This window comes from Leucopleurus acutus (genome assembly GCF_964270905.1).
Source record: "Leucopleurus acutus genome assembly, chromosome: X".
Lineage (NCBI taxonomy): Eukaryota > Metazoa > Chordata > Mammalia > Artiodactyla > Delphinidae > Leucopleurus > Leucopleurus acutus.
This window is the reverse complement of record NC_139148.1, coordinates 60046266-60070083: the sequence shown is the minus strand read 5'-3', so window position 1 is coordinate 60070083 and position 23818 is coordinate 60046266. Positions and strand designations below refer to the sequence as shown.

The following is a 23818-nucleotide window of genomic DNA, read 5'->3' as shown; positions in this document are numbered from 1 at the left end:
TTAAGACAAAGTTGGTCATTTGCATCTGAACAAATACTTTATGTAGTCAGCATCATCCTAGGAATGTTTTAATTTAAGGTCTGTTAGAGACGAAGAGGCTGGGGTGGGACTGGCTGCGTTGTCAGCAGCAGAGCCGGGGAGAGAGCACAGCGTTGCCTCCCAGTGGAGAAGGCGGCGGTAGAGTTCAGGGTCAGGGTGTCCACCTCCGCTCTTTCCAAGTTGCTCAGCATCTTCCCCCCGGGGCTGCGTTTTCTTCAGCCGCGCCGCCTCTAGGAGGGACAGCAGCTGTGGAGCCAGAGTCTCAGCACAGCGGGATCAGAGGCCAGTTCTTTGTGCCCTTTACACTTAGGAGGTGGATTTCCTTAAAACCCCACAGAGCACTTTGGGGACTCCTTTTTGTTAGGCTGCCTTCTAGCAAATGAGAGAACGTGTGAAAAGAAGCACCCTGCAAACAGCTAAGCACTGTTGTCCTTGCTGTGGTTCGGCCCCCACACAGTCATCGCTCTTGAGCTGAACCACAGCAGGACGTCCTCAGGCTTCTTCACACAAGCTACAGGGACATCAGCCACGTCACAGGCGCCTGCTCTAAGCGCTCCTCCTCTCATCACAGGGCTGCCGGGATGACTGCCACCCTGCTCTGCAAACTGGGCCCATCTCACCCTCATTCCCCCTGGGCTCTAATGCTTTCTGGTAGCTGGGAGCCCAGCTTTTTCTTACCATGTTTATTACTCGGCTCTCTGCTCCTGCCTTGGCTCCCGCTGTCTCTAACACACGCCTGTGCTGCATTAGGCACCGCCTGTCTTTGTGTACCTTTGCCATTTTGCCCTGAAGGCCGTGGATGCCCTCCACACACACCTGGCCAGCACTACCTGAGGCAGTTTTTTGGGGGTGGGGTAGAAGACTGAGCGCAAAGCTTTCACAAAGGACCTGTTATGACCACAGGAGTCTAGAGCCATCCAGAGGAACACCTGACTCGGTCAGCTGATGGTCACTAAGCAGAGAGCCTTTTGGCCCCCAAAGGTTTGGGACACGTTTCCCACTGCTGTGCCCCCACCCTCCCCTCTCAACTACTTCAAGAAGGTCTCTGAGCCACAGTTCATTGCAACTATCATTTATTAAAAAATATATGTCTCCTTGGAAGGAACACTGGTAAACCAACTAGTGTCATGCTTGCTTTGAATCTCTGCTTTTCTTCCCTGGGAGGGGTAGAGGGTTGAGCATCACTCAGACTACATCACTTAACATCAGAGAAATCAAAACACTCCCAGCTCACCCCCTCCTCCCCAGAGTCATAATCGGACACCACTTTACCCCTCTTGCCTCCAATCCAGTGTACTGCGCAGGTAAAGCTGCTGCCCTTACTTTACCCACATTCTGGGCCCCACACTTTACAGTTAGCCTCATCAGGCCGGTAGGAGAACTGTTAACAGACTTCCTAAATCTGCCTGCTAGCGCTCAAAGCATCTTCGACATGTATGCTTTGCACCGGTTGTAACACGGTGGGCTAGGAAACAACAGGCTCAACCCTGGGGCCAAGCATGTCCACGCTCTTCTCCCCTGGGTTGTGCCTCCAGCGTGGAGCTGAGGGAGGCATGGTGGCTTCAAAGGAGCATGGTGGGGCGGGGCCTGGGCCACACCTGCCGCCTGCATTTCTGGTCAGAGAAAAACCCCCTTGACCACAAACACTGCCGTCTGACTCTGGGAAAAAGCAACAGGGTTTCACATCTCAACAGTAAGTGAATTGTAGCTCTACAGCTCAAATTGACAGCATTAAAGTCTACTTTCTTCTTGAAGAAACAGTAAGCTACCAGCTGTTGGTGAGGGATTGGGGTAGGTAGGGCATATGAAGCAGCTGCGAAAAAAACCCAAATCAAACTTTTCATTACGCGGCTGGCCAAGCTCAGGGCCGTCCCACTGTCCCAGCGCAGAGCTGGACGGCAAGTGACTCCCCGTCCCTGCCAGTGGGCCCCATGACAGAGCCTCAGCTGAGCCCAGCATGTCCCTGGCAGGTGAGTGAAGGGACACGTTACAGTAGGAGGCCCAGCTCCTGTCGGTTCTCACCTGCCCCCACTTCCCTTTCCGCTGACGGGATGGCCAAGCCCGGGTCGCCTAGTCTATCACAAGGCCCGGCTCCTCCAGAACATCATGAGCCTTTAGAACACGGTCAAATTGGATTCTACACATTCACTTAAATAGTAAAAGTAAAATTTGGAAGAATGAAAAGGCTGACACAGTAGCACAACATGGTTTTGGTTTAACAGCAGCTTAAAAATGAACAAAAAGGAAACCTCTCATGCAGACACATCAGGTGGCATAAAACAATTGGCAATTTAATACGTTGGGAGCACCGTTAGCCATTCTCTCGCTCCCCACACGCGGGCCTGACTGTGCCCCAAGGGCAGCATCGGCTCTAGGGTCACAGCTCCAAGCCTCTGGCCCCCGGGCCGAAGCCCTTTCTCACCGTTCTCTGGCTGACCTGACCCCTCCTAAAGAAAAGCCCAGCTCTCAAGAGAATGACCAATGCGGGTGCCCTCGGTACAGCACTTACTACCACTTTCACTCCCTCCCCAACCAGTTGGGATATAAGATGCCATCTGATTGGAATATGAAAATTAAAGCATTTCTCTAATAACACAGTACCATTGATGAAGTCTCCATAGATTTTCTAGTCCAAATGCGTGTGAATATATATATATATTATATGAGAGTGTATAATATATATATATATAATAATTTCTATATATTTTATATAAATTACATATATATATCTATATATAAATAAGATACTTTCTGTCACCATGACCGCGCTGTCCCAAGCCGCGAGGCAGTGTACAGATCGTAGCAAAGCCTGGGAGCCTCTCCTCGCGGGGTGCGCGGGGCTCGCTTCATAAGCCGCGCAGCTGTCCAGTCTGTCTTTCCATCAGTCCTCCTCTCTTCTCTTCGCTTCTGCTTGGTTTTATGAAAACAATGACTCTGATGGATTTGCACCTGTGCTAGTGCTTGGGAAAGGTCCATGCAGGAATGGGCGCAGTCACATGATGAGTGAGATGGCATCATCCCAAAAAATAAACTAAAACAAAACAAAAATTTAAAAAAACAGAACAGGACTAGAAAACTCAATTTTTTGGACATATCTAAAAAAGGGGACAAGAACAGTAGTCATCTGTTCTCCCCATGGGGACAGGAATGAAGAGGGAGGAGGGAAGAGGGACTTGGTTTCTTCTGTTCACAATAGAATGGTTGGAGGGGATTCTTCAGAGTTTTTCAGGGGATGGGACCCAAATGTAGTGCCCAGACTGGTCCTCAATGATTTGTTTGATTTTGTTATAAATCTCTTCCAGTGAGTCACCCTGTACAATGGCTGAAGAGGAAAACAGAATTATTACTGTGGTCCACAGCAACCCCCTGCCCCAAACCCTGACAGTCTGGCCCATCCCAACCGTCCCACAGCTCAGCCCCACTCATTCACTAGGCGGCCGTCTGGGAGCCCAGGTCGCTGGGGAAACTGGCGGGCACTGCAGGCCCGGGGCTTGATGTCAACTTGCTAAGACAGTGAGACTGAGCAGCAATTAGTAGGAAAATGTGTTCTTCAGAAATGTTTATTGAGCACCCATTAGATGCCAGACCTTGTAGATCATGCCCCTCTTGGCTGCCATGAGGCCGGCAGCTGGTAATTCTAACACAGCCTTACCAGAAGATGTGGAAAATCCTGGTTATCCAGAGCAAGAGCTGAAAAAGCCACAATTTCTGGCAAGGTGTCGTGCTCCTGGGGCCGTCACATCTGCTCCATGTCAGAGGTCAACCCGACAAACAAGGACATGGATGCTAACAGAAAAGGGAGCTCCAAGACCCAAGGTATGCGAGGACAGTTATGAATCCTGTCCCCCGGTAACCTTGTAGCACCACCAGCTAGAGTTCACTCAGCACCACCTTGCACACATATGTCCCTGTACTTCAAAAGGTAAGCAACATATTACACAGAAACCTTCCCAACCTTTTAGGAACTGACCCTTCTAAAGTAGGTGACCATATAAACACACACACTGACAGACGACAGCCTGAACACCACGCCAGGGAATCATCCTCATCAACAAACATTCACTCAGTACATAAAACATGCAAGGACAAGTGCTGGATGGGGGAGCCTGGGAGGGAGGGAAACAAACTAAAACAGGGAGCCTACAATCTAGGAGGGACATGAAGACGAACAAAAACGATCAAAAGCAGCATTTGGTGATGGTGGTTGATACCAGAAACTGGCTCAACTCCTCTGGCTGGAGGGCACTTGAGTACTTTGGCAATGCTTGAGCTCAAAAGCACCCAGAAACTCTGTGCAAGGTGTCTGGGCCTCTTGGAAACACTCACAGAATAGGTGTCCAGCTGCTCCCATGTTACCCCAGCTGTGCAATGGGGAGACTTACCTGTGAAGTATTCTCCAAACTCCTGCTCCAGTTTCATGGCTTTGTCATAGATCTTATTTGCTTGTTCATATGTCTGCCGTCGGTTCATTTCCCTGCCAAAGACACGGAAGAAAACAGTACCCAAAACTAGGTTCTATGTTTTGATTAACATAAAGGATTGTTCCAGGCTCCCTGAAGAGCTGCTCAGCTGCCCTCTGAGAGCAGCAGCGGCCCAAGGCTCAACATTCCTCAAACCTTCCAGGTTTGAAAGCTCAACCAGGAATACACGCAAGTGCACTCGAATCCAAAGGAGCCCCCAGTGAACAGGGTGCGGCGCAGACATTCCACTGAGCACCCATTGGGTCTTACCCCTGCCCAACAAACCACCTGATTTTTCCTTTCCTTTCCAGGGCCCTCTCCTAGCCGAGAGTCTCAGCAAATACTTACATAAGCGCTTCAATGGACTTGGGCTTGATGAAAATGGCAATGGGGTAAAGTTGTGACTGCTGCAGCCTCTTGATAGCATTGCCAGAAACATCTAAGATGCAGTGCTTGCCCTGAAAAAGCAAAGACTGGCATCAGTCCACCCAGTCCCTGTCTACGCCCTGTGCTAGCCCAAACATCCACCTGCAGGAAACATGGGGCCACCCAGAGAGGCCTGGAAGATTCTACTTCTGAGGTACCCAGGCTCCACATTTTGCTCCTACTACCCAGACAAGGCCACATGTGAAGCTGCAGGTGGGTGACGCTCTGGGGTGAGTTGCGCAGAGGAGACAGATGCCTCCAACCTGGGGCTGGGAACACGCGGAGTGGGCGTGGCGTTGGTCAGCACTGCCACTGGGTAGGGCCATGTGCTGGAAGGATGAGGATCCACGCAGAACTCTGGCTGCAGCATTTCTGTGCTCCCTTTGAGGGTAATTTCGTAGGGCCACCGCCTCCGCCTCTCTCCTTACCCTCTCTGCAACTGCCCTCACTGACTGGATGCTGGTCCCATAGAGATTATCGTTGAATTGGCCTGCCTCGATGAACTTGTTGTCCTGAATATCCTTCTCCATCTGTTCTCGGGAGACCACAAAGTGGTAGTCTTGCCCATCCACTTCATTATCACGCCGAGGCCGGGTAGTATCTGCAGGAAGAGAGGAAACGCTCTGTGGTGCAAGGACAACGACCTGCCCCAAGCCCCGGAGAGCTGACTTGTTCCCCCCAACCACCGCCGGGCCCCAGGGCCACTCCAGTGCTTTTCAGATGAGTCGGGGGAAAGAGGCTGGGAAGAAGTTTGTCTTGCCTACATCTCTTCTAACAGCCAGGTTAGAAGCTGGGAGCTATCTGCTTTAGCTTCAACCGGACCAGAAAGGTGGGGTTTCCTGGGCCAAGGTCTGGCAGACAGAGGGTGCCAAACGTGGTACAGGAGCCAGCAAGCCTCACAAGCCGACCAGAGGGCTGCACCCACACCTCGTGGGCTGGGCACCCCCAAGCGCCCAATCGTTCCCAACCACCACGACTCAAACTCCTCTCCAAGGGAGTGAGCAGGCCGGCCTGATGTCTTAATCCTCCCCACATCAGCTTTGGGGGAATGCGTTGCTGCCTAATCTCTTCCAGGGTGGGTTTTTTCTTTTTACATTTTTTGAAACTATTTTTTCAGCTGTGCCGGGTCTTACTTGTGGCATGCGGCATCTTCGTGGCGGCATGTGGGATCTACTTCCCTGACCAGGGATCGAACCTGGGCTCCCTGCATTGGGAGCATGGAGTCTTAGCCACTGGACCACCAGGGAAGTCCCTCTTCCAGGGTGTTAGATGCACCCTGTTCCCAGAGAACCCTAGAACCTGGCCGCAGGCCCTTTCCATAAAACATCAGAGCAACAATTCCCAGGGCACCAACGCCTCCCTCCCAAAGATGCCCTGGGCTTTTACGTGGTACACAGGATCCAAATTTATGCGGGAACTCCGAAATCAGGTCATCGTTGACTCTGTCCTTCATTGGGCCCAGGATGATGACAGGCCTTGCATAGTGAACTGCAGAGCAAGCACAGAGACAGTCAGTGAGGCCCCCACCAGACGGCCTGCTGTCCCTCCCCGTATGCCTGCAGCACTGAGGCTCTGGAGCCACTGCTCAGACGGGAGAGCACATCTTCAGCCATTCTGCCTTTTAACTACAAAGACATCAAAGAGCCTTTAATTTGAGAATATCTAAGTCCAAGGCAAGTATGAAACCAGAAGCATCTCCCTTTCCAACAGATTCAGGAGAAATCTCTGCATGGGCACCAACAGCTGAGCAAGGGTTTTCAGAGCAGCCACGGAAGGGAGGGACCGAAGCCTCTCTTTTAGCAGTGGCCACATCCACTGAAAGCGACCTCTGTCATCCTTTTCAATCTGTCCTATCCTTCGGAAAGCATCCCGGCAGCAAGCAATGGTATAGTGAGGGATGCACACTGGGTGGCCTTCCCTGTTCTAACGCTAGGAAGAAGCAGATGAGAAGGAGGCATCCAGGGACTGGCTGCCCTCCTACTCCCCCACCTTCACCCCTCTGCCGCCACGGCCAACCACTGGGCTGGGCCCCATGACCACCAGACTGGCTCAAAGGCAAGGCTCTCAGAAGGGGGCTTACTTTCTTGCCGTGTCACTGGCTCATATGACAAAATAGCATCCTCTTGTCCTTCTGCAACAAAAAAGGGAGACATGTTAGCACTTTATCATCTGCCTCCCTGTGTCCTCATCTCCCTACAACGTTCACTTCACCCCCACCTCTGCCAGAAAACAGCCTTGTCAGCTGGTACTTGCTAACACCTGCCCTTGGGCCTATCTACTTCCCATTGGCAAGAAAGCACAGGAAGACCTTCACCGCCCCTGGGACAGGAGTCAGGAGTCCTCTTGTTCAGTGAAATATAGCTGAGCAAAGGGACATGACCCAGAAGCCATGAAGCCTCCACCAAAAGCCACCTCAATTTCTCGGAACTCTTCTTATAGGTAATATTCTACTGTGCTCAGTTGCCTTCTTGCTCTGGTGAGAATCACAGGAAAGCGTCAACTGGTAGAGACACACTGCCTGTGTCCCCTCATCTGCAGGCAAGGGAGTCAGGGCACTCATGCAGGTCCCCAAAGATGCAGCTAAACTTTGCCCCTTTTAAGGGTCTACCTATATCCCCTTCACTGCAAGAAGCAACCAGAAAAGTGGCACAAGGCTGGGCTAAGGTCCTCAGTGCCCTTTAAGAGCAGTGCTGAGCACTGCTCTCCCCTCACGGTAGAGCTCCATCTATCCTAGCAGTGATGAGCTCTTCCTAAAACAGTCACCAAGAGACGTGGTACTGGGCGCTAGGAGGTCCCAAAGTGGCCGACGGCAGTGCCGGGGAAGGCAGCGATATCTGCATCAAGCCCCAGGATGCATTCTCAGGGCCTCCAGCCACAACTCCTGAGAGGCCAGTAGTCCCAAAGTTCATGCGGCTTGAATTGTGGCTTCTCTGGCCTGGTCACAGGATCTCTGAAGGAAAACTGGGCAGTCATCTGGTCATTTAGCCCAGCTAAAAGGTAAGGACACCAAGCCTTAACCCAGGGAGTACTAGTGACCTGGAAAGGCAATTCAGAACAGTATCCCACAGGAGCCATTCTTCTTTTGGTCTCTGAGCAAATCTGTAAAACTGGCAGCACCTAGAGCCCATCGTGGCTACGGCAGGGATTTGCTCACTGGCTGCTCAGCCTTCCCAGGGCCCAGGGAAGCTTTTAAGTCAGGTCCTGGCCAGAACTGCAGGGCTTATGCTCTCCCCTTTAATACACAGCCTAAATCCCATCCCATAAGGACAAACTGGCCACAGCATTTCCAGGATCTCCAAGTGTACATGGCTAAAAGAAGCAGTAGCCTCTGAACAGAAATGGCAGCCGTGCAACGCTGGAATGAGGATGGCTGGGACACATGGTAGAGCTACATGACATGGGGGAGAATGACACACACTTACTGGAACTGCTTTCGCTGTCACTGGTGTTGGATGTCACTCCCTCTGCAAGCCAACAAGAAAGAGACTCCGATTCAGAACACACCACTGAGAGGTCACACGCGGCAGAAAACTCAAATGCTCCAAGAGCCAGACACTGAGCTGCCAACCAAGTCAGGCCACGGGAGGCCTGCCACATCAGGCTACCAGCTGGGAGGCACAGCTCCAATCCTGAGCCCCGGCCACCTCGCACTTGTCCCCAGGGCCCTCTGGGGCTGCCAAGGCCCTCCCTACAGACTACCAGCTTCCAATCTTTGGCAGCATCCTCTTCATCTGAATCAGAAGAACTGACTTGGATGGTTTCCAAATCCTATCCCAAAATGCACCTCCCAATGCTAGACAGGCAGTGACAGTAGCAAAGAGAAGCCCAGCGACCAGGCTGCTCTCGAATTTCCTCCCCACATAGAACCCCTGAAGTACAGAATTGTGCACGACTAAGAGGCTAAGCACTGGGTTGGTCGAGCAATCAGCAGGGAATGATGTGTTGGCCAATGGGTGGAACCAAGAGCCCTCCTGCTGCTGCTACCTGGAAAGAGGGCTTGGCCCCAGCGGTGAAAGGGGATGCTCCTCCGTCCAGGAGAAGACAGACACGTCACAACACAGAGACAACAAATGAAGAAGAACACGGGGAAGACAAGACGATCCTCCTGCCTCAGACTGTTGGGGCCTCCCCGCATCTGAGCGGGCCCAGCAGCCGCACTTGCAGGAGGCACAGAGCACAGTTTGGCCCAAAGAAAGCCCATCGCTCCCAAGACGACAGTCGAATGAAGATGGAACATGGAAACAACGAACTATGGAGTGAGACACTGCTCGTTTCAGCCAAGATGACACTATTCCAGACCGTGATATGCTGTGGCCCCCAGGAAGGACTGGCTGAGTCACCACCCATGCTAGTTCCTGAGCAACCCCCCGATGAAGCTCCTTTACCCTCACGCCTTTATTACTTATGGAAGCAGAGTATCCACTAACAGAACCTGCCCGGCACGGCCGCATGTGTGTGCACGTGCCTGTGTGCACAGCAGGGAGGCTAAGGCCCTGTCATCTAGGTCCCTTCCTTTTTCAAGTCTAGGATTATTTTCCAGAGGGGAGAGGTTGGTCAGGGTTTTCCCAAGCTAAAGCACTAAATATATATAGTCCAGAAGATGCTGTCGAGGCTCCCACCTGCTCAGCCCCTTAGAGATGCTCTGTGGGGAGCCAGCCCACAGCCATCTGCTGAGGCCCCTGAACCTTCTGGGACATCCCAGATGTACGCTGGGTAAAGGGCTTCACGGTACTCTTACCCCCTGTTTAGAGAGACTGAAACAGCTAATTCTTAAGTCCAATTCTTTAGTGCTGCGTCACTGGAAGAAGAATACAACAGGCGGGCACCCCTCACCTCAACAATAGGTTAGAGGTGAGCTGAGTGGCCACCTCTGGAGAAGCACTTCTTGCCCCCCCCTCACTTATAAGGTGGGATGCCAAGACGGCTCCACACCATGTCAAGGTACAAAAGGAAAAAAAGAGACATGAATGGTAGGCTTTTATTAGGGTACCAGGGATCCAGAGCAAAAGTGTGACATTCAGAGCCACTTCTAATTCCTCCTGCTGTGGTACCAGTTCTCACAAATTCTCTCACTGCCCTCCCCTCCGCCCTTTGCCCTCACCCATGTCCCCTATACCCCAACCCCAGCAACTCCACTCATGCCAGAAATACAGTTAACAGTATGTAAGTTTGACTTACTCAGGTTCTTTGCTCCATAATAATCGTCACTTAACCCAGGGAAGTCCTAATTTCACAGACAGCAGGACAAAGTGGGAGGGAGGGAGGGAGGAAGGGAGGGAGGGAGGGAGGGAGGGAGGAAGGGAGGGAGGGAGGGAGGGAGGAAGGGAGGGAGGGAGGGAGGGAAGGAGGGAGGGAGGGAAAGAATTGGGGAGAAGACAGAAAATAGAGAAAAAAGACAAGGGGAAGGAAGAATACAGAGCCAGGTGAGCATCAGTGACAGAAGTATGAAATACTATGAAGACCTATAAATATAGCCAGGTTAAGAACTTTGCTACAGAAAGAACATCCCAGGTCATATATGATACCTGGACTTCATGCTGCCCAATTTGCTGCCAAAAGGCCCTGGAGCGGACGACCTTTTTGAGGTGGTCTATATATAGCCTACAGGCCGACAGGACAGACAGGTGACTTACCAAGGCTTGGAACACCTGCTTTGACTAAATGTGTAGTTACACAGCCATCTCTGCTTTGCCCCTGAAATCACCATTTCCCTCTGAGGGTGAATGAAAAGTCAAACATCTATGTGTGGCAGACAGGCTGGCAGAATTATCATCATCCCAAGGAGCTTTCGTCCAATACTGACTCACTCTGTCCAAACCCTTCAGGGAAAGCTTCGTGCAGTCTGAGGTGTGGGCTTCCAAGCTGACCTGAGTTCTGCAGACCACAGGGGGTGAGCTCAGCTTCTGGAGAATAAGCACTAGGCAGTTTCAACTCTATCCAGCAGCCACTCCCCTCCCCCGTTCAGCTGGGCCGCCCAACAGCGAAGCCTCCCCAGGCTGGGCTCAGCACGGAAGTTCTGGAATTGTCTGGTGAACGAACTATGGTGACCTCACCTCAGGCCTCTGTCTCAGACCGTCTCCTACTGCACCTAGTGCTCCTTATTGAGCTACCCAGAACTGTGAGCACTAACCTGCATCTGGATGAGGGCACCCTTGTAATCTACTAGCTGCCACCCCAGACACTGATGACCTATGTCCCATGACCATGAAACACGCTGGCCTAGAAAAAGGACATTCCCTATCGGAACTAGTCAGTCTCCTGCTGTCCCAACAGCTCAGGACCCCAAGACCCCGCCTTGTGAGGCAGAAGAGGAGAGGTTTACAATTCACCATGAGCCATGCGAGAAATACTTTAGCAGCCTGACCTGGTATTTAAGGTTAGGGTGAGAGCAGTTAATTTCTGAGGCACATGGTAGAAAGAGAATATTTCTCAGGATGGCAAGTTCATTCAGCCCAGCTTTATGGCCTTTTCTATCAAACCAGCTTTGTGTTGCTCAATAAACCTTTATTTGGACCGTGTTTAGTAAACCCCGTTCGGTGTCAATTCGTTTAAGCAAGAAGGATTTTATTTTGAAAGCTGGCTCTGTAACACTCTGGGAAGACAGTGAGTCTGTTAGAGCTGTGTGAATGTCCCTAGGCATTACACGCATATGCACGTGCATGTAATTCAAGAAGTAGGCCCAACTCCAGGTGTCCAGGGAAGAAAAGGCTCTTCTCTTGACATAGATGAGTGAAGATAAGGGAAAGAAAACACAAGAGGAAGAAGCCAGGAGAGCAACACCGAGTCCCTAGACTTGGTTTTCTTGAAAAACCATTTTTCTGAACTTGACCCTATAGCTGATAACCGCTCATCACCACCACAGCAGAGCTCAGCCATGCACTCCCAATGCCAGTGCCAGCGACTTTCTGGTGGGCAAGCCCTGGAACCAGTTCTACCTCAGAGCCTCCAACATTCTTTCAGAGCGAGGAGCTGGACAAAAGAGACCCAACGTCTCCCTGTGCAGACCAATTTCTACCCTGACTCTGCAAATAAGCAGGTACACACACACACACACACACACACTCACACGCATGCACACATGGCGGATAGACGGGGGACCGACACACACGGACACATACACACCCACACCCATACCCACACACACTTTCCCAGTCTTCGGTGCAAATGAGGAAGAGAGGGCGGGGCTGTGGGTGGCCTGCTCTCTGTTCCCTGCTGCTACTTACGTTCCTGTACGCTGCTCTCCTGGGCCATGTTTTCTTTGCTCTTGTAAAATGGAAACTTTCGAGAGAGGCGGAAACTCTTTTTACGTTTCGTTTTGATCGACTGTGAAAGAACATGAACATGGAGGGGAAGGACAGAAGAAAAAAAAACAGAACAATGGATTTTAAAGCATGCAAGAAAAACTAAAATGGAGACAATGGTGAGCTAAACAAAAGACCATCTCTCACAAATGGAGTCTATGAGATTAAATGAAAGTTGATGTAAGAGGAAAATTATGTTTACAGGAAAATGTTGTAGGGATGTTAGAGGTTTCTACCTAATCCAGACTCACAGCACTCACTGGTACTTCCTAAAGGATAAAGGTCACTGTAGCCTCCTGGACACATGCCCTAAGGTGCCACTGATACACACAGAGTCATCTACTCCGTGTCTCTCTTCCCTCTACCGCTCCAGAAGTTCTTTGGCCTGTGAAGCTCACAGAAGAAAAGGGGTGAATGGACAGAGCCCTCATGCCTCGTTCGGTCTGAAGGGCGGTCGGAGCTCTGGGGCTGGCCTTGCTGGCTAGATGACAAGGCCAGGCTCTGTTCAGGGTCCCCACAGCTCCGAAAGGGTCTACAGCCAGGGAGACACCCACAAGTGGTTTCATGTGCCCCAAGAAAGTCAGCCTTCCAAACAGTCCAACTCCAACGCATCTTCAAGAGCCAGTTACCCAGGGGGAAGGAGTATACACTGGCTGTAGAGGTTGGGTGCCCGCTCTCTCTGCTTTGTGAAAAGCAGTCAGTATTCTGATAGGACAGAGCCAGCGCCCTGAAAAAGAGATATTCTTTTGTGCTCGCCAGTTTTCTTATCCACCAGACAGACTTCAAGCTTCTTATGCCTCTTCACATATGGCTGACTTCCTTGGGGATCCCCACTTACCCTGTTAGACTCAATCATCCCCGTCCTGGCATGAAACTTCACGGTTTTCAATCGAGCCCTTTCTTTCTTTTCCACCCTGTTTTGGAGTCAGAAAGAAGTCCTGTTACTGCCAGTGCATGGTCTCAGCAGTGGGCTGCAGTGGGCACAGCAGCCGTCTTTGACTCACTGAATCGTAACCATGTCCTGAGCACCAGCTCTCTACCAAAAAGGAGTAATAAAGCACATCCACTGCTCTCAAGCAACTTATAGTATAATAGGTAAAAAAGAAATCAATACCAGGAACAGGGTAAGGAAAACCTCTCTCATGACCATGACGACTCACCTCTTCTTACTGGGGATCACACCAATTTGCTCACTTTCTCCATGGGGGGTCACCAGTCTCGCCTGCCACCACTCATCATCAGAGGCGTTAATGACATGTAGAATGTCACCATAGGAGAAGCTGAGGCCTTGGCTCGGCAGGCAGCTGTCCCGAGTCCGGTCATAATCAAACAAGGCCCTGGAAACAAACAGTGAAAGATGAAATGGTCATCTCAACCCTAAATAGGTGGAAGGATGGCAGAGGAAGGTCAACCCAAAGAGCCAGCACACACCCAGCAGCCTTACAGCAGACCAGAAGGAATTCTGTGGGAGACTGCATCCTTCTTTCAGTCTTGACATTGTAAATATCCCATTCTCCCAACAAGGGGCCTAAGGGAAAACAATCTTTCACGAGTCCCATCTCCTCCCAGCTTCTGGACATGAAGTGTGAGTCCAAAGCAGAACACCCTCGCTAGTCTTCTCCCTCAGCCACGTCCTAGGGAAACAAGTTAGTTCTGCCAATGGGCTGTCTCAGTTTACAACAAATCTTTAAAAAGTAGTTGAAGATAGGACACAAAACTGTTAACTACAATCCCAAACAATGAATGGTAAATGCTGTAGAAATACAAAAGAGAAAAGGGCCGTGCATCCTGGGGCAGCGAAAGAAAAAGCTGAGGCTGATGTTGACCCCGCACAAGGATAAAGTTGAAGGGGCCCCTCTAAAGAAGTCTCGCAGTTCAGTCTCTCTCTCTCATATACGGGGAAACGGAGGCTCAAGGAGGAAGAATAAGTTGACTGAGGTCACACACCAAACTAACTGGGACAGAAGCCAGGTCCTCTGATAAGACATGCAGAGTAAAGATTAAAGGGGAGGGTAGGAGAAGGTGGGGAGAGAGCTATTCCATCTAGGCTTGAAAAAAAGGAGGAGACCAGCCTGGTTGCAGCTGAGAGTCATGGAAAATGAGGCTGGAAATAAAGGTCTGGTGCCAATTTTGGAAGGTCTTGAATAGACCTGATCTAGTGACCCCTGAAGATTTGGGAGTAAGGAAGTGACACATCCAAAGAGACTTAGGAACATTAATCTGACCTCATATATGATGAGACAGCAGGGAAAGGGGGTGGATTTGAAGGAACATTTAAACCAAAGCTGCAAGCTCAATCCTTCAGGATAGACTGCTGACTTCGGCTCTGGTGAAGCTGGTACTTGACAGCAGAGCTCCCCTGCTCAGGGAACAGACACATCTACATGAAAGTGTCTACTTTTCTCATCCACTGGATCTCTCCTCATACGCAGTCACCACAAATGGGTGATTTCAGCGAAAAGTTTGTATTTTTCTACTTGTAATCTAGGCTCTGTCTTCTTCATATTCTCTGTTAACACCTTTGTACATACAGCCCAGCAGATTTCCCAGAACTAGTTCCAAGACTTAGACTTCTACCTGCAATACAGTGGTCTGTGGCTCAGAGGGAAGCTGCAAAGTAAAACATACTATTTCCCCATGTGCAGGCCGGCCCAAATGAAATGCAGAAGGTCATAAAACTGTGGAGCGTGAAACACCCATCTACATCTTAAACTTCTTAAAATGGAATCCTTAAGAAGTCACTGTCAGAGTATTTGAAAATGAAAATACCCAAATTCTGACCAAAAACCCTTTATCTCCCTCAATTTACACACTCAAAGCAATAAGGAGAGAGGCTGAGGTCAGCAGATTAAGGAGGCCCTCCATCCCCAAGGTTCTTTCTGGGCTTTGTGTGATAGAATCAAATCTGAACACGTCTGCACTGCATTCGAAACTGAGTGTCCTAAAGCAAGGAAGCTATTCCGTCAGAGCTTCCTACGAACGCGTGCATGGTGAAGACCTTATCTTAATGACAATGAGAAACACTAAATGTCATTATGGGCTTCAAAGATTAAAACAAATATAGTAAGGAAAAGAACAGAGCTTGGATTCTGCACAAATTAGTTTGGGGAGGGAAGGAAGAAGATGTTGAAATGAGTTAGGAGAGATTAGGATGAGGCTGTAGAAGATTAGAAGGGAGAGTTTACTGGTTACAAGTTTAAAACATAAAAGGGACAATCCAATATATATTTTAGCACCTCAAAGAACCATATTGACCTTTGGCAACAGCAGTAAGAAGCTGGAGTACATACAGTAAAGTTGATGTAAACATTTTCTGGATGAGGAATCCAATTATTGGTGATTGATTAAACATCTGAGATTTAAATAAAACTAATAGGTCAGTTTACTTCCAAGATGAATTTTGGATACTTTACAATATTAAAACACATAACACGAGCTAAGTAAAAACAAAATAAGCACAGATCCAAGGCAACAAGAATGCCAGCAGTTCCCACTGCCTGTCAGGAATGGAACTGTTTGGTTTGTTTTTAAACCACAGGCATGTGTTCCTTTTACGACTTTCAAAAAATGTAACTCAATTTAAAAAGGAACTGCTTTCAAATATTTTAGCTGTTTCTTTTTCTTTTCTAACATATTTCTAAACAACTGCTTCTTCTTGCTTTGTTTTTTACATTTTAGACATTATGTATCGGTCTTCTATAGCACTCACCCATTCTTTTTCCCCTGCCCTCCCAATTTAGTTACATCACATTTTTTTGGTTAAACAATATTTAATTTTACATCATTATGTAAGTGGTGTTCATAGATGACTACCCCTCCTTTCCTATAAACTTTTTCTATTGTTGTTTTTTTTAAAAACAAATTTGTTTATTTATGTTTGGCTGCGTTGGGTCTTCGTTGCTGCGTGTGGGCTTTCTCTAGTTGCCGCGAGAGGGGGGCTACTCTTTGTGCTGGTATGTGGGCTCCTCATTGTGGTGGCTTCTCTTGTTGCGGACCACGAGCTCTAGGCGTGTGGGCTTCAGTAGCTGTGGCACACGGGCTCAGCAGTTGTGGCTCACAGGCTCTAGAGCGCAAGCTCAGTAGCTGTGGCGCACAGGCTTAGTTGTGCCACAGTATGTGGGATCTTCCCAGACCAGAGCTTGAACCCGTGTCCCCTGCATTGGCAGGCGTATTCTTAACCACTGCACCACCAGGGAAGTCCTCTATTGTTTTTTTTCCTGGTGGAAATAAATGCCTGATTTTTCATTTGACTATATTTCTACATCCCTATTATTTTGTAACTCCCTTATTTAACACATAGAAGGCTATTTAGATTTACTATTTCTTTTTGTTACAGTTAAAATATTCGAAAGCAGTTACCTTTGTGTAGCAAGAAAGGGGGTGAATAGGCAAGGGATTAAATTTTTTGCATATGCTATTGTAATATTTGACATTTTAAACTATCCATATGCATTAGTTTCATGAAAAATTAAATTAATAAAAGCTCATTATAGAATATTTGAAAAATATAAAGCCTAAAAATAGAAAAATCACATTTAATGTAACTTAGAAGTAATTCTTCATACTGTTGTGGTATTGTATAATATTGCGTAATAAACACACAAATCAAAAAGTACATATTTCTCTAAGTTACAAACATGGTGTGTATACACAATTTTGCAACCTTACTTGTCACTTGAAATTGTATCATTAATATTTCCCATATCATTGACTATTCTTCAAAACTAATATATTAAATGATGATACAATAGTCTGTTCTTAAGGATATTCATTAATTAAGCAAATATTTATCAGCATCTAATATGAACAGACACCGCTGTTCTAGGCACTTTAAAAAAAAGAAAATAAAAAGGGCTGGGGGAGTCAATAAACCAGGCACCTGCCTTGAGTCATTTACTTCAGATGAGGAACCTGTTTGGCTCTAAGTTCCCTGGCAAAAAAAGGCAATTTCCCAATAAAATGTAGTACCTAAGTTTACCTACATTCTATCTGATGAATTTGTGAATGAGCAATAGTGAACAACAGAATGGACAATGCTTTTTTTAAACGATGATTTTGTTAAAAACATAGCAGCCTAAAACTTGAATTTGAAATTCTGAACTACAATATCATTCCCAGTTGAGAACGTAAAAGGTGAATTGACAAGAATTTCCTTTTCTATCAATTGGAACAGCAAATGAGAAGAGCTCTGTAGAACACTGAAACCTCAAGGGTCATTTCACCCCACTTCCTATCTAATAAAGGAAATTCCTTTGATATTCTCTAAATTTCTTTCCAGTGCAAACATTTAATGAGTCTGAGTCCTTCCTAGGTCTTCTCTACCAGGCTAAACATTCCTAATTCCTTCAACAGTCCTTCTTCCATTGTCGTGATCTTGATTTGTTTTCCAAATCTCTTCCTGCTGAAATTTTGTCTGACTAAGAGCTTGAAAAGTACCTCATAGACAATGAAAACCAGTCCCAGAGATGCACAGGGCCTCATCTTAGAGTTGTATGATGGTTAACTCTCAGACCAGGGCTCTTAAATCTCAGAAAAATTTTGTGAGGTCTAAGTCACGGTCACATTTTTAAAAAAGAAAAAAAAAAGCTAACTGTCCACTTGGCTATATCTGGAAAATATCTTTCTTCCATTATTTACATACTCACTGAGTCTACTTTGGGGCACTGTGTTTGACAGAAGGGAGATACAGAAGCAAAATGATTCTTGGCCTTGTGGAGTATGCTATCTGACAGTGTGTCATAGCGAGAGGCACAAGGGCAGGACAAACCAAGGCCTAAAAGCCTTCAGAGGGAGCATAGGTCACAGCGAGCTTGGGGAATCTATGGGGAGGTGTTAACTTTGAACTGGGCCTCCTCGATGACGGTTCAGATTTCAAAGACAGAGATGGGGAGAGGCCCTTCCGGCTAGAAGGAACAGCATGAGCAGAAGCTCGGAGGCAAGCAGCCCAGGGTGTGTACCGGGGTCAGCAGCACCCACGTTTGGCCTCACCGCAGGGCACTCGGGAGAGCGGTTGGCCAGGGCCTGCCTGTGGACAGCCTGGAGTCCAGCTAAGGAGTCTGGCATTCATTTAGGAGGCCTTGTGTGACCGACTTCATTGCCTCACTTTTTTTTTTTTTTTTTTAAATCATTACCAGGCTGGTGACGCAGTGGTTAAGACTCCACGCTCCCAATGCAGGGGGCCCGGGTTCGATCCCTGGTCAGGGAACTAGATCCCACACGCATGCTGCAACTAAGAGTTCCCGTGCCACGACTAAGAAGCCCATGTGCCGCAACTAAGGAGCCCACGTGCTGCAACTAACACCTGGTGCAACCAAATAAATTAAAAAAAAAAATCATTACCAGGCTAAACTTTCACGTGGGAAGTAATCCAGTAAAAGAGAACAAGCCTGAGTAGTAAAGTCAAACCACCTTTCAAATGACATGTATTTCATGTAATAGGAAAAAGTATGCAAATTAGACCTTAATAAATTTTGAAAAAATATTGACTACCTACCTAAGATCTTTAAGAGGCATGCTAAACTGTGCCCTTCTAGCAATAACAGTCTCTCTTAGGAACAGCCTAGAAGCCTAAGGAAGTGACAGGGATTGGCACCTTGTTACAAATGCCTCTAGTCAGGCTTGAATAAGAGGATCAAAGAACACCTTTCTCCACAACATGAATATATCCTCCTGCCCGCCCCTTTTTATCCTTAGGGCAAGCACTAAGGAAAGTCAAGGCAGTAACATACCTCCCCTTTTAAATCAGACTGAACAACTGTCCTGGAGCCAAAATCCTACACATGCAGGGCCCAGATGACACAGCAACCAACCTTTTCAACCTCTGACTCAAACCAAGAGTGAGCAGAAAGAAAAAAAGCAACACCTGTTTTCTCCGGACACCTAAAAAAAGACCATAATTAACTACTCCGTCACCTTGGTCCCACCTCATGTGTGTGAGCTTATTGACAAGATGGTGTGTTGGGAGACTAGAAGCCTCAGAAACTCCTTATCCTTCCTGGGTGTAAATATAAAGAATCTCATGGGGGCCTCCAAGTTAAGGACTGGTCAGGTCAGAAGGAAACACTATGTCGGGAAAGAACAAAGCTTATGGAAATATTACCATCCACAGCCTAAGATCACAGTGAGTGGTCTACATAGAAGATTATTGACTTCAACCCTGAATATGTTCTCCTTGGTTATGGCCATGTGCCTCTGTGAAGCAAAGGAGAGCCAGATCTTGGGTTTTCCCACAACTTCTCAAACATCATGGCCAGGCCAGAAAATACTGATTTATCTTGAGAGCAGGGTAAAGAGCATGTCCCAGGTAAAATGTGGCACGTAAAAACAGAAAGTGGGCGATGAAGCCACCTTCTGGAGCCAAGTCACAGCAGCACGAAAAGCAGATGCTCACTTCCCAGGGTCTGCATGTTGGAGTTCCCAAGCTAAGTTTCAGCGCGGCAGCTTTAAATGCCGCTTCCTGTCTTTCCTAAGGAGAAGGTGTTGTCAAAAGTCTTGAAAGATATGTTGTTTAAGTGGTGACCTTTCAAATAGTATCCCCTAAGAGCTGCCCACAGGGATGATGCACACGCTCCAGAGGACTTTGCCTAATCTTCCTTTCAGCTGGGACCTCACTGCCAAGTAGGAAAGCAGGAATATAATCAGCTCAAAGTAAACAGATTACCAGGCCCAAAGTCTCTGCAGTTCGGGTCCTAAAATTTAAAGTTTAGGGTCTGAAAGATTCAGAGAAATCATACGCATCTGGCCCAGACACCCTGGTGTCTTAGTGAACAGGAATGCAAAGAAAATGGCAAATACCGAGGAAACCGGTCAGGCAGGTTTCTCAAAGCAAAGTAAACAACAGCACTTCAGCACTACAGCCTCAAAGGCAAGTAGCTGCTTCCATGTACTCACCTAGTAGTGTGCCCACCTCTTTGCCTGTGGACCCAGCCATCTGTCTGGCCTGGGAGGCTCTGCCTGTCCCCTTGCGCCATCAGCAGCTCCTCTGAGGCCCAACCCAAGTTCCACCCTTCTCTGTGACCCTGCCCACTCCAAATTTCCTTCTTCCAAATTCATACTACGTATTTAGCAGTGATCTTTCTTTATATTTTCTGTTTATTGCTATTTAACTCTTGCAGTTTTCTAATCTTTCATATTATATCCCTTTGGGGAAAGCCCTTTGAGGACTGAGGCCACGTATGATGCTCGTGAATGGTGGATGAGACCAAGCTGGGGCAGGGAGCACAGAACACCCTCCCAGTTACTATCCTGCAGTGTTCTTCCACTGTATATCCCTCCCATACCAGTTGGGAGACATCGATTTCTTCCTTTGGTCAGTGTTATGGGCTGAATGTTTGGGTTCCCCCCTCCAAGTTCATTTGTTGAGGCCCTAACCCCCAATGTAATGGTAATTGGAGGTGGGGCCTTTGGAAGGCAATTAGGTTTAGATTAGGTCATGAGGGAGGGGCCCTCATCCTAACATTAGTCCTTTATGAGAAGAGGAGGAGACAAAGAGACCTGTTTCTCCTCAGAACACACCCAGGAAAGGCCACACGAGGACACAGCAAGAAGGTGGTCATCTACAAGCCAGGAAGGGGGGAGGGGGCTCACCATAACCTGAATTTGCCAGCACCTAGAACTTGGACTTCCCAGCCTCCAGAACTGTGAGGAATAAATGTCTATTGTTCAAGCACTCAGCCTATAGTATTTTGTTACAGCAGCCCAAGCTGCCTGAGACAGAAAGTACCAGATAAAGGGCACATATTACTTAAAAATTCAGCAGCCCCTCCCTTGCCTGGTCCATCTAAAGGATGCACAGAGAGCTGTAAATCGGCCCTTGACCTTAGTGCAAGAGTTAAAATTTCTCGCAGCTCCTGAAGAGCAACTCAAAAGTCCAAACTTGAGTACTCAGATAGACACAAGGTGGGTCATCACAGGAGAAGCAAGTGCAGCTGGCAGCAAGTCAGGAGTCCCTTGCACACCTCGAAGAAGGGAACATGGAGAACAGGGGAGGGCACTCTTCTCCTTAGTCTACCTCAGAGTCTCAGGCTTTAGAGAGCAATTATGAAGTTAGAGGGGCATTCACAGACCCACAGTGTGTGAATATTCAGGGTTCACAGCACCTGTTGGATCAGCTGAGGGGATTACAAGTCCAGGACTGGTATCTGTATATGATCCAGCAACAGGCAGTTCCAGAATCACTGATACAGGAAACTATCCCATCCTCTGGTAGCCCTGAACACTACATAAATTGTGGTTGCTTTTTAAGATGCGGATTATCATCACTCCCAAATTCTGTCAGATAGTGAAGCCTGCCAATATTACCTCGCTGGCATCTTAATCCACTACTGAAACTCACTAATGAGCAAGACAAAGTTGGGCTCCCCCGAGCACCACCCTGGGCTAAGCACAGAGCAGTGTACAATTAATGTCTGCTTGTGAAGAAGAAGGAGCACCTTCCAGCCTTCTTTGATGACCAAGCCAATATTTCTGACATTTTTTTTTGACATTGTTTCTTGAATCAGGACTACAGATGGGGCATGACTTCCTTCCTAGAGTGGGAAGAAAACTGGGATGGCAGATGGCCAGCCAGCAGGCCAGGACTCCCAAAATGCCTGATGCTGTCCTGTGACTGCAAAGAATGTAGCCAGGCTAGCCGGAACAGACTTTCAAAAGCTATTTCTACAAATGTACTATCAAGCCTCTTGGCAAGCTTTGGAGGATAAGGTCTTTTGTTCATTCATGAAATAAATAAATAAACTAAATACAAGTGTAGAACTTGGAGGTCTCTGGAACTCTAACCTACCCTGTGTCTTTTTACTACCTTCACATCAGAATGGCCTGAGTTAAACATCTAATCACCCTGACCCTGAGCAAAAGGCTCAAGAGAGGCATATTTTGTGGACTTTTCTAGTGTGGAAGGCAAATTAACCAGCAGAGCAAAGGCCCTAGACTGGGCAGAAAGAGGGGCTCTGTTCACCCTGCCTATACTATTTAAGAGATGTTTCTATAGTATGGTGAAGGGTGGGGAAGGCCTTTCCATTAAGTCACTAGTGACTTTAAAACCAAGTTTCATTTTCCAAACACTGCTATCTTTCCTTCTTCCTCCTGCTCCCCGCTCCACAAATCCCATCTCCCCTGTGGTTAGTGCGGCTGCAGCTTCCTAAGGCTTCACCTGCTACAGCCTCGGTGCAGCTGCAAGAGGGTGTTATTTGCTTCAAAACAGCTTTGCAACCCCATGCACACGAGAGGAGGATAGAGATTCAGGGGAAGGGAAGGGAGGAGGAGCATGTCAGAAGGGGAAACAACAGCAAACAGAATTAGAGGTGAAATCCCACTGTAAAGGGTTCCTTCACTTTAACCACCTGCTGCGTAGTATCATCTGTGTGGATGGCAAGCTGCTGGAGGGCGGGAACCACGTCTACCGCTTCCTTGAATCTACCGCCACAACCACGCCCAATTTCTCAGGCCCGTGCTTTACTGCTTTCCACGTGGCAGGAGCTAAAGTAAGTGTAATGTTCAGTTGTTCGAGTGAAACAGAAATAAATGTCTATTGTGACAAACAAGTGGTCATTCCTAAGCATTATGACTGCTTGTTAAAAACATACATTTCCCCAAACCTGGTGAATCTAAATCGATAGAAGAAGAGCCTGGGAATCTGTACTTTTACTAGCATGCCAGCTGATTCCTATCAGCAAGTTTGGGAAATGATGAGAGAGCTCTAGTCAGAGCCAGGTTCAAATTCCAGTTTTGGAACTTCTTAGCTGTCTAACTGGAATCTCAGTTTTCTCACCTGAAAAATAAGAATAATAATGCCTACTTCGTAGCATTATTAAAAGGATTTTAAAAGCAATTTAAAGAGAATGTTTAAATGTTTGTTCCCGTAAATGTTTGTTTAAAATGTTTGTTTGTTCCCCTTCATCCTGAAGACACTGGGAACTACTAAAAGCCTCTGAGCAGATCTTTAGCTTCAACCCGCTCTGCAACACTCAGACAAATGGCTGCCCAGCCTCTTTGGTAACACCTCCAGTGACAAAGAATAAAATTTACTATCTCCAGAAGCAGTTCATTCCACTTTCAGACAGTTTTAATCATAAGCTCTATCTTCCTTATGTTGAGTTGAGATCTGCCTTGGGTGACAGAACAAATCTAATCCCTTTTCCACATGATAGGGTGACACAATTAGTTTAGATAAGGAAAGTAAGGAGGATGAGTAGGTGTGGGGGTCCATTTGGAACACACTGCTTGTCTGAGGCACTGGGAGGGCAGCTCCAGTCACGTGTGCAACAAGTGGTTGATATGTGGGTCTGGAGTTCAGTAAAGAGATCAGAGTTGTCATTTACACAACAGGATTTGAAGCTGTGAACATAAATGACATTGCCATTTATGGGGCAGAGCTAATGAAACGTATTGAGGAATGGTCAGCAAGGTAGAAAGAGAGCCTTTAAAGAAGAAAGCCGGTAATACACGGAAACAAATATGAAGAGATCAGACCAATGGCAGAGAATCAGCGAAGCAGTCACTACTGACAGAGTTGGGCTTCTGCCCCTCTGGAGCCTTTCAGAGTTGCTTGGAACCATACCACCATGCTGATAAGCAGATGCACACTTCCTTTCC

The 23818-nt window shown here is 47.8% G+C and overlaps 1 protein-coding gene across 5 annotated transcripts in view; it reads right to left on the bottom strand.

Moving 5' to 3' along the window:
- Window positions 1-1107: 1107 nt before the first annotated feature.
- DLG3 (discs large MAGUK scaffold protein 3) overlaps window positions 1108-23818 on the bottom strand; it is a gene marked incomplete at its 5' end in the record, with an annotated part of 60111 nt that continues 37400 nt past the window's right edge. For 3 of the 5 annotated variants that reach the window (XM_082864824.1, XM_082864821.1, XM_082864825.1), the window contains 10 exons: window positions 1108-3361; window positions 4422-4513; window positions 4848-4957; window positions 5354-5526; window positions 6312-6413; window positions 7006-7056; window positions 8348-8389; window positions 12149-12248; window positions 13065-13140; window positions 13387-13563. In XM_082864824.1, coding sequence (XP_082720950.1) covers window positions 3255-3361; window positions 4422-4513; window positions 4848-4957; window positions 5354-5526; window positions 6312-6413; window positions 7006-7056; window positions 8348-8389; window positions 12149-12248; window positions 13065-13140; window positions 13387-13563 — 1030 coding nt within the window. In that variant the 3' untranslated portion in view covers window positions 1108-3254. Of the gene's footprint in view, window positions 3362-4421; window positions 4514-4847; window positions 4958-5353; window positions 5527-6311; window positions 6414-7005; window positions 7057-8347; window positions 8390-10103; window positions 10150-12148; window positions 12249-13064; window positions 13141-13386; window positions 13564-23818 lie in introns of all 5 variants that reach the window. The other 2 variants (XM_082864822.1, XM_082864823.1) reach the window with 2 other exon arrangements.